The 10,759-nt window shown below is 30.3% G+C and overlaps 1 protein-coding gene across 1 annotated transcript in view; it reads right to left on the bottom strand.

Moving 5' to 3' along the window:
• Positions 1 to 1,246: 1,246 nt before the first annotated feature.
• Positions 1,247 to 10,759, bottom strand: part of LOC119609364 (neurofascin) — a 33,283-nt gene continuing 23,770 nt past the window's right edge. Inside the window, exons 5-7 of the mRNA XM_037964113.1 lie at positions 8,894 to 9,013; positions 2,426 to 2,596; positions 1,247 to 2,248 (exon numbers count right to left, since the gene is read on the bottom strand). Of these exons, the coding sequence (XP_037820041.1) occupies positions 1,560 to 2,248; positions 2,426 to 2,596; positions 8,894 to 9,013 (980 nt within the window). The 3' untranslated portion in view covers positions 1,247 to 1,559. The remainder of the gene's footprint in view (positions 2,249 to 2,425; positions 2,597 to 8,893; positions 9,014 to 10,759) is intronic.

Here is a 10,759-nt window from a genome sequence, read left to right as displayed (position 1 = left end):
ACTGAACTAGAACTGAACTAGAACTGAACTAGAACTGAACTAGAACTGAACTAGAACTGAACTAGAACTGAACTAGAACTGAACTAGAACTGAACTAGAACTGAACTAGAACTGAACTAGAACTGAACTAGAACTGAACTAGAACTGAACTAGAACTGAACTAGAACTGAACTAGAACTGAACTAGAACTGAACTAGAACTGAACTAGAACTGAACTAGAACTGAACTAGAACTGAACTAGAACTGAACTAGAACTGAACTAGAACTGAACTAGAACTGAACTAGAACTGAACTAGAACTGAACTAGAACTGAACTAGAACTGAACTAGAACTGAACTAGAACTGAACTAGAACTGAACTAGAACTGAACTAGAACTGAACTAGAACTAGAACTGAACTAGAACTGAACTAGAACTGAACTAGAACTGAACTAGAACTGAACTAGAACTGAACTAGAACTGAACTAGAACTGAACTAGAACTGAACTAGAACTGAACTAGAACTGAACTAGAACTTAACTAGAACTGAACTAGAACTGAACTAGAACTGAACTAGAACTGAACTAGAACTGAACTAGAACTGAACTAGAACTGAACTAGAACTGAACTAGAACTGAACTAGAACTGAACTAGAACTGAACTGGAACTGAACTAGAACTGAACTAGAACTGAACTAGAACTGAACTAGAACTGAACTAGAACTGAACTAGAACTGAACTAGAACTGAACTAGAACTAAACTAGAACTGAACTAGAACTGAACTAGAACTAAACTAGAACTGAACTAGAACTGAACTAGAACTAAACTAGAACTAAACTAGAACTGAACTAGATGACGAATTTTTAACATTTTCAATAGAAAGAAAATATTACCTAATTTTTCTATAAGAAGAATTTTCTTTTGAAAAAAAAAAAAATCGCTACACAAATATTTTCCAAGTTTCTATAAAAAGAGACATTTTTAAATATTTTCTATGGAAAAAAAGTGTTTATGAAAAAAAATATGCGAATATTTTCTACACAAAGAGAAATTTTCGGAAAATTTCCTATAAGAAAAATCTTCCGAAATTTTTTTATAGAAAAGTGAAATCTTCCGAAAATTGTGTGTAGAAAAAGTTAGTTCCGAAAATTCTTTATAGAAAAAGAAAATCCAAAATATTTTATACGCAAGAGAAATTTTCCGAAAGATTTATATTTTGGAAAATTTTTTTAGATTTCTTTGTTAAACTTGAATTTATTTTACTCTTCAGAGGGAGGCTATAATATATGCGGCTCGGCCGCATGTTTTTCTTATTTTCACTTGAATTCATTTTTTATCAATATTTCATTTTATTTATCTTTTCATTTTTGTAATTTGCAACTTTACGTTCTACGTAAAGTTTATTTTACTATATAACTTTTATTTTTCTCATTCTTTTTGGATTTTTATTTATTTTTCTCACTGCGGTGCAAAACTGTACATTGTCGATGTTGTTGACATAGTTGATGGTATTGTCGTTGTTGTTGTTGCTGTTATTGCTGGTGCTTTTGCAATTGTTGCTGTTGTTGTAGTTGTTGTGTATTATAATAAATTCCAACAAAATGTTGTGATTAAACTGTACAATACTGACAATAAAACTATTAAATACGGCCAATGACGTTGAAAAGACCAAAATGAAAAGCAACAACAATGGCAACACCATAAAGGCCAGTCAGCCAAAGCTATAGACAATTTTTGCACTGGCTGATGATATAAACGGCTGGAGGCTGGTGCAGACGATGTGATGTCATTATTGTCCATGGCACCACTACGAACTTCCGTTTTACTATAATATGTGGGTTTACGCGTAACAACGTTGCTGTTACTTATAACACCAGGTAGGCCATTAATACCACCACCAACACCATTTGCACCAAACTCGAACGAGTTGCCCATGGTGTTGTAGTGATGTCGTCCACCATTAACAGCATCCAGACTGTGAGGTTTATGAGTGCCATGTTTATGATGGTGGCTGTTGGAATTTGCAGCATTATTGGCAGAGCTTCCCGCGCCACCACCTCCTCCTCCTCCTGAGGTGTAGTAAACATTTGGTGTTAAGGGTGGCAATGGTAAATCGCTGTCATCAAAATCCTCCGCCGAGCCATAAAGATCTTCATCATCGGGTTGATATGTGACGCGTAATTGTTTTTGTTTTAAAATGTCATTGGTGTCGGCATCTGCGTTACTGCCATGTTTATTAACTGGCGTTTTACGACTTGGTCCAGGGATTTCTATTAATAATACAAAAACAACAAAAACATTTATGCCACATTCAACAAAATAACGTTATTCTTTTTGCAATGTCATTGTGTCTCTCTAACAAGATTGATTGAATTGAACTGATTTAATTGTTTGTAGATTTGGTAAAAGAGTTTTAATTTCTTCTTTTTTTATTTTATTCTACTTACCATAAAGTCTTATACTACTGTCTACTTCTCCTAGTGAATTTTTGGCAATACAACGATATGAGCCTACATCTTCTTTTTGGAATTTCCGTACAATCAGTGTCATTTTGGTCTCATACATTGATTTGGAGTTTTCCTGTACGTGATATTTAGATGATGAGACAATCATTTCACCTGTTGATTAAATAGAAATTAAAAAGGGGGGAAATATTATTATGGACATAAGTTAATATTTTGAATAGTTTAGCAAAAGAATTAATATCTATATCTTAAATACTCTACAAATTATTTCTTAAATAGAAGCAAAAAAAATAGATAATTTCTCAGAAATTTCTTTTTGTAAAAGATTTTTGAAAAAAATTACGCAAAAAATTTTTGGTAGAAATATTTTTTTATATTTTAATAGAAAAGTTTCGGAAAATTTATATTTTAATAGAAAAGTTTCGGAAAATTTATATTTTAATAGAAAATTTTCGGGAAATTTCTCTTTTCAATAGAAAATTTTCGGGATTTTTTTCTTTTCAATAGAAAATTTTCGGGAATTTTCTCTTTTCAATAGAAAATTTTCGTGAAATTTGTCTTTTCTATAGAACATTTTCGTGAAAATTTTCTTTTCTATAGAAAATTTTCGGAAAATTTATCTTTTCTATTGAAAATTTTCGGGAAATTTTTACTTTCTATTGATAATTTTCGGGAAATTTTTACTTTCCATTGAAAATTTTTGGGAAATTTCTCTTTTCTATAGGAAATTTTCGGGAAATTTTTACTTTCTATAGAAAATTTTCGGGAAATTTCTCTTTTCTATAGGAAAATTTCGGGAAATTTCTCTTTTCTATAGAAAATTTTCGGGAAATTTCTCTTTTCTATAGAAAATTTTAGGGAAATTTCTCTTTTTTTATAGAAAATTTTCGGGAAATTTTACTTTTCTATAGAAAATGTTCGAGAAATTTCACCTTTCTATAGAAAATTTTCGGGAAATTTCACTTTTGCATGGAAATTTTCGGGAAATTTCTCTTTTCAATAGAAAATTTTTTGGGAATTTTCTCTTTTCAATAAAAAATGTTCGGGAAATTTCTCTTTTCAATGGAAAATTTTCGGAAAATTTCTCTTTTCAATAGAAAATTTTCGGGAAATTTCTGTTTTCAATAGAAAATTTTCGGGAAAATTCTCTTTTCAATAGAAAATTTTCGGAAAATTTCTGTTTTCAATAGAAAATTTTCGGGAAATTTCTCTTTTCAATAGAAAATTTTCGAGAAATTTCTCTTTTCTGTAGAAAATTTTCGGGAAATATCTCCTTTCTATTGAAACTTTTAGGGAAATTTATTTTTTCTATAGAAAATTTTAGGGAAATATCTCTTTTCTGTAGAAACTTTTAGGGAAATTTCACAATTTTGAAAATTTCTCTTTTCTGTAGAAAATTTTCCGGAGATTTCTGTTTTCCATAGAACATTTTCAGAAATTTTCTCATTTCTATAGAACATTTTCGGATAATTTATCTCAGATTTCTAAGGTATTAAAATTTTGCATTTTTCTAGCCTTATTTTTTAAGCATTTTAGCCTTTTCTGGCCCTTTTTAATGTCTGATTTAGCCTTTTATTTCTGAAGCTCCTGACAACACTGGTTGTGTAGTCTATAGTAATGTTTAAGTTGAGTTTAGTTTTGCATTTAAAAATTATTTTCGCAAAATTTTATTTATAAAGATATATTGTATTACTGTTTTGTTTTTTAATTATGTTTTAAACAAATATCATCAATATAGACACATCACTGCTATAATAAATATAAATTGATTATGCTACTTTTGCTACTTTCCCAAATGAAAATAAATGTCAATAAACATTAAATTTTGTCTAAGTTTGTCTAAAAACTTATTTCCTTAAAAGCCTGGCAGTGAATACAGCAACTTATGCATGTATATGTTTCTTATATTCTTACTTCTTTTGGGGGTTTTCCCTCTATTCTTGTCAACATTTCATTTACAGTCGTGCAAATATAATTTTATTATTTTGTGTTTTCTGTAGTTTTACTACATATACATACATATGTACATACATACCTATTTACTCATGTATTTAACATTATTGTCTGTTATTTTCCCTCTATTTTTATTGTTTTGTTTCTTATAGTTTTTCATTAGGATGCTGTGTAATTTTCTTTTAAACATTTTGTTTTTTTCCTCATTCATTACAATTTAAGTCTGGTTCATTTGTTTTGAATGTACGGATACGTTACATACATACATATGTATATAACAAACACTCTTACATATACATATATGTACATAAATCCATATAAATATGCCATTTAATTGGTACTGGTACTAGGGACAAACAACAAATTTGTATGGTACTTTTTGGGGAAATTCCGTTTTGATTATAGGAAGTATTTTAAAGTTAATTTAAAGTGTAAAAATATTTAATTTAATATTTATTTATAATTGGATCTTACATGGACGGACAGAGAGACAGAAAGACAAACAGACAGACAGACAGACAGACAGACAGACAGACAGACAGATAGACAGACGGACGGACTCAGAAAATGATTCTAAGCCGATTGGTATACTTTAAGGTGGAGGACCAATATTCTTGTGCGTTACAAACATCAGCACAAACCCAATATACCCTCCCCATTAAAGTGGTGTATGGTATAAAAATTCTTCGAAATAATCTTTTGACCAATAATCGAATATCAAAAATGTCGTTGGTACTTTTTCTAGAATTTTCTTTACCATCACCGTTTTGTACCTTGTTTTGTTGAAAGAAAATGAACAAGTGTATAGTATATGAATAGACAATTCATAAAATTTTCTACCAAATCATTAAGTGGTTTTGTTATACTTATACCAACTACTTGTACTTCTCCAACCACAACAACATTTTTATGAGAGTATCGTAACAATAATAGAAACAACAATAATAATAGTAGTTACAAAATAACAAAGACAAAAACAAAAACAACAAAAACAACAAAAACAATAAAATAGCAACACTAATAATATTCGCATAATACAAGTATTTATATAACAGTGATGGCCAATGCACATATCATTTCAACATTTGTGTGAAGTAGAAGAAAAAAAAAAAGCATATTGAAGAAATTTTATATGTGTTTTAGTGCAGCTCATGCAACATTTACTATTACGAACTTGTTCATAGAATTTGAAAAATTCCCTTGACTTCTTTTTTATGTCTATGAATATAAGGTTTGTATTCATTAATATTAACGAACGTGAGCACTCTTCATATGTTTTTAACAATTACTTAGAGTATAAGTGAGAGTATATTTTTGTCTGTGAGTGTATGTGTTAAAACAATGTAGATTATTAACTACATATACATATGTAATCACAGACTATAGAGATATTCATCGTGATTCATCTAGCAGTGACAGAACCTTAAAACTCTCAAATTATCAATAGAAAGCTTGAAATTTTCTATAAAGTTTATTCACTCTCCAGCAGTGTTGCTAGGAGCTTTAGGAAAAGAGTCCAAAACGGACTTTAAAGAAAGGTCAGAAAAGGCTAAAAGCCTAACTTTAGATACTTTAAAATCTATACTAAAAAAGTGAAAATTATAGCCCAGCATTCCGACCATACGATACCCTAAACCAATGATATTCGAAAGGTCTAGAATGACACTAGATCCAAAATTACCAATTCTCATAGAATTTGTTAAAATATTTATATTTGAATTTAATTCTGTAAAAACTGCAAAGGTATTAAACTTATTCTTGTTCTCTTTGAATTACGTTTCATCTTCAAGATCAAAATAGCAAAAAACTTTAAACAATTCCATTTTTTATGTGTTAAAATGATATTTTAAGTGCTTCTCTAAATTAGGCGTATACGTAATATTTGTAATATCGATATAACATTAACACGTATACGTATCAGTGTCTTAAAAACAGGGCAATTTCACAGTATAAAACTTTCCACTTGAAATCAAGACGACCTTTTTTTTTTGATTCTTTGGGGATGCAAAGGAATGGTTCTGATCCAATTAATGGATCAGCATAGTGTCAGTTTATTATGTCTATCCAGTTCATTGAGAGATGTGAAGCAGTCAAGTATGACACTCGTCCTGATTTTATATGATATTAAATCCTTAAGGGCTGCCTGACCATCCGACATTACAAATATCTTAAATCCTCTGTTCTTTCTTTTTAGACATTCCCTGAATCCAAATGATAATTGACTAGACTTTCGCCTGGAAGATTAGGGGGTAATTTCCCATTTACATGGCCTTTAATATATTTGGGCCACTTTCATTCCAGAGTTGAAATTAATATACTTGAAACCATCTGTAAACTATACTTGACCGGCCTATACCTGCCACCAAGTTAGGTTAACCCACTGTTCGCTTTTGGTATAAGACCTTTAATCTTTTTTTGATGAAATTTTCAGTGGCTGTCTCGTATTTTTGCACATATCTCCATTTTGCTGATCTGCTAGAATTATTGAAGAATTGGATGCCAAATATATCTGGGATCTTCAGAAATTGATTTCAACGGGCATACAGACGGACAGACAGACAGACAGACGGATAGACATAAAGACGGACAGACTGAAAGACTGACAGACAGACGGGCATAGCTTTTAGTAGTTTTCAAGAAGCAATATTTTGAATACAGACGGACAAACAGACGGACAGACAGACGGGCATGGCTTTTAGTAGTTTTCAAGAAGCAACCTTTTAAATACAGACGGACAGACAGACACGCAGACAGATAGACATAAAGACGGACAGACGGGCATGGCTTTTAGTAGTTTTCAAGAAGCAGTCTTTTGATAGCTTAAAATTGTCTATGGAAGGCAATCTTTCGTTATCGTTAAATTGTAATTCTCTTGTTTGCTTTAAATAGTATAGCCACCCAGTTAGGTTAGCCCACTGTTCGCTTTTAGCATAAGACATTTAATATTTTTTGATGAAATTTTCAGAGTTTGTTTTGGATTATTTCTCATATCTCCGTTATTTATGCATGATTTTAAATAAGAAACTTTTCGGAAGCATGTCCTCTAAATTTATTAAATATTTGGATGCCGAATATATCTGGGGTCTTCAGAAAATTGATTTCAACGGACACAGACAGACTGGCAGACGGATAGACAGACAGACTGACAGACTGACAGACTGACAGACTGACAGACTGACTGACTGACTGACTGACTGACAGACAGACAGACAAACAGACATGGCTTTAAGTAGTTTTCAAGAATCAATCTTTTGATAGCTTAAAATTGTCTACAGAAGGCAATCTTTCGTTATCGTTAAATTGTAATTCTCTTGTTCGCTTTAAATAGTATAGCCACCAAGTTAGGTTAGTTCGCTTTTGATATAAGACCATTTATCTTTTGTTGATGAAATTTTCAGAGTTTGTCTCGTATTATTGTTCACATCTCCGTTGTTTATGGACGAATTTTTTTGAATTTAAACAGGAAAATTGATTTCAACAGACAGGCGGACAGATGGACATACAGACAGACGGGCATAGTTATTAGTACTTAAGATTGTCTATAGAAGACTGTATATTAACAATATAAGCAATCTCTCATTAGCTTTAAATAGTCTACAGAAGAGTTATATAGAATGAACTTTAAAGGGCAAATGTCTGTGTACGATCTAGAAGTACATATAGAATTATCACATCATTGTCCTGATTTTCTTTGAAGTTTTAAGACTTTACAACTCTGCCTTACTTTGTATTCATACGTGTTGAAAATTCAGTTTTAAGACTATTTACTAAAGTATGATTGGACTTCTCGTTGTAATTATGATATAACAACAATTTTGTTAATATAATTTTCTTTAATGGACAAGTTGTAAAGCATTATTAGAGAAGAGACATAACATTGTCATAAATCTGTATGAAATTATTGTAATAAAACAAGAATAATATTTATTATTTAATAACAAAGTAATAGAGGACTACAAAATTGAAATTATTTAAATAATAAGTCACAAATTACATAAAGTCGTTAAAAGTCTACAACAATTTTGTGATCTTGAAACTCAACTAATGTTATGAACTTCTTATAGAATAACTTTTAATTTTATATATATTTATGATTATTTGCTGGAAATTTTCTACCTCAAATTAGCCATTTGCCTAAAAAAAAAACTTTGACTAATGACTGTGAGTGTGTTTGGTGAACAACAAAACAAAGAAAGATTTTAAACTATTATAAAAAAATTTTACATATTGCAGCAGCACCTTCTGTTGTAAATGTGTATAAAATTTAAAAATAACTACAAAATAACATGGACTGATGTTGCTACTGCCATAAAACGTTTCATGTTGTTACACTTCAAAACATAAAATATTTTAAAGTATTTCACTTGGTATTCGTGCAAAAGTACAACATGTGTAAATACATGTATATGAGGACTGCAAATTGTTTATGTATTGTGTTCATGAACACTTTTAACACACATAGATACCTAGTTTCGACACACACACACACAAACTTACCAGTGTCCTTAATCCAGTAGTTAATTGATTTTGGTGAAGCCTCTACGTGACATTCAATTTGAACATCAGTACCAAGTGGTGCACCGACTAATTGATTTGGTACTTGAATAACAGGATGAACTATAAAGAGTGAGAGAAGAAAGTACAAAAGGACATTATTTCTATATAGAGACATTAAAAAATGGTTTGCAACAAATTGTAATGTTAAATGATTATAAATCATTCGTTAATGTTTATGAGCTAAATTGTTTATAATGAAAATAAATTGCAAAATTATTATGGTTAAAAGAAAATAAATAAAACTAAAAGATTCATTCCAAATACAAATGTGATGAGTAGCAAACAATTATAGTATTTTTTTCACAATATTATTAAGCGAGAGTTTGATTTTTCAAAGATAACTTGGAGCATGCGAGAGATTGTGTTTTATAGACAATTTTGAGCTAAGAAGAGATTGTCTTTGTAGACAAATTTTAGCTAGCGAGAGGTTATATTTTGTAGACAATTTTGAGCTAACGAGAGATTGTCTTTTATTGATAATATTGAGCTAGCGAAAGATTGTCTTTTATAGATAATTTTGAGCTAGCGAGAGATTGTCTTTTATAGATAATTTTGAGCTAGCGAGAGATTGTCTTTTGTAGACAAATTTTACCTAGCTAGAGGTTATATTTTATAGATAATTTTGAGCTAGCGAGAGATTGTCTTTTATAGATAATTTTTAGCTAGAGTGAGATTGTCTTTTATAGATAATTTTGAGCTAGCGAGAGATTGTCTTTTATAAATAATTTTAAACTAGCGAGAGATTGTCTTTTCTAGATAATTTTGAGCTAGCGAGAGATTGTCTTTTGTAGACAAATTTTACCTAGCTAGAGGTTATATTTTATAGATAATTTTGAGCTAGCGAGAGATTGTCTTTTATAGATAATTTTTAGCTAGAGAGATATTGTCTTTTATAGATAATTTTGAGCTAGCGAGAGATTGTCTTTTATAAATAATTTTAAACTAGCGAGAGATTGTCTTTTATAGATAATTTTGAGCTAGCGAGAGATTGTCTTTTATAAATAATTTTAAACTAGCGAGAGATTGTCTTTTCTAGATAATTTTGAGCTTGCGAGTGATTTTCTTTTATAGATAATTTTGACCTAGTGAGAGATTGCATTTTATAGATAATTTTGAGCTAGTGACAGATTGTCTTTTATAGATAATATTGAGCAAGCGAGAGATTGTCTTTTATAGATAATTTTGAGCCAGCGAGAGATTGTCATTTATAGATAACTTTGAGCTAGCGGGAGATTGTCTTTTATAGATAACTTTGAGCTAGCGGAAGATTGTCTTTTATAGATAATTTTGACTAGCGAGAGATTGTCTTTTCTAGATAATTTTGAGTTAGTGAGAGATTGTCTTTTATAAATAATTTTCAGCTAGAGAGTGATTGTATTTTATAGATAATTTTGAACTAGCGAGATATTGTCTTTTATAGATAATTTTGAGCTAGAGAGAGATTGTCTTTTATAGAAATTCTTGAGTTAGCGAGAGATTGCCTTTTATCGACAATTTTAAACTAGCGAGAGATTGTCTCTTGTAGATTTTGAGCTAGCGAGAGATTGTCTTTTGTAGACATATTTAACTCAGCGAGAGGTTATCTTTTGTAGCCAATTTTGAGCTAGAGAGAGATTGTCTTTTATAGATAATTTTGAGCTAGCGTGAGATGGGACTTTATAGACAATTTGAAGCCAATCAAGTTTCTTTTTTAGGTGCAATTGATTGAGCGAGATATAAAGAATTGATGACAGCCTTGATCTAGAAAATCAGGATTCTAAAGTGTTGATTACTATCTAATCCTTAAAAATAAAAAGTAGATATTAC

This window comes from Lucilia sericata, unplaced genomic scaffold (assembly GCF_015586225.1).
Source record: "Lucilia sericata isolate MDLA Ls3-8-SP2 unplaced genomic scaffold, ASM1558622v1 Contig000967F_arrow, whole genome shotgun sequence".
NCBI classification, from domain to species: Eukaryota; Metazoa; Arthropoda; class Insecta; order Diptera; family Calliphoridae; genus Lucilia; species Lucilia sericata.
This window is presented reverse-complemented; position numbering and strand designations above follow the sequence as displayed.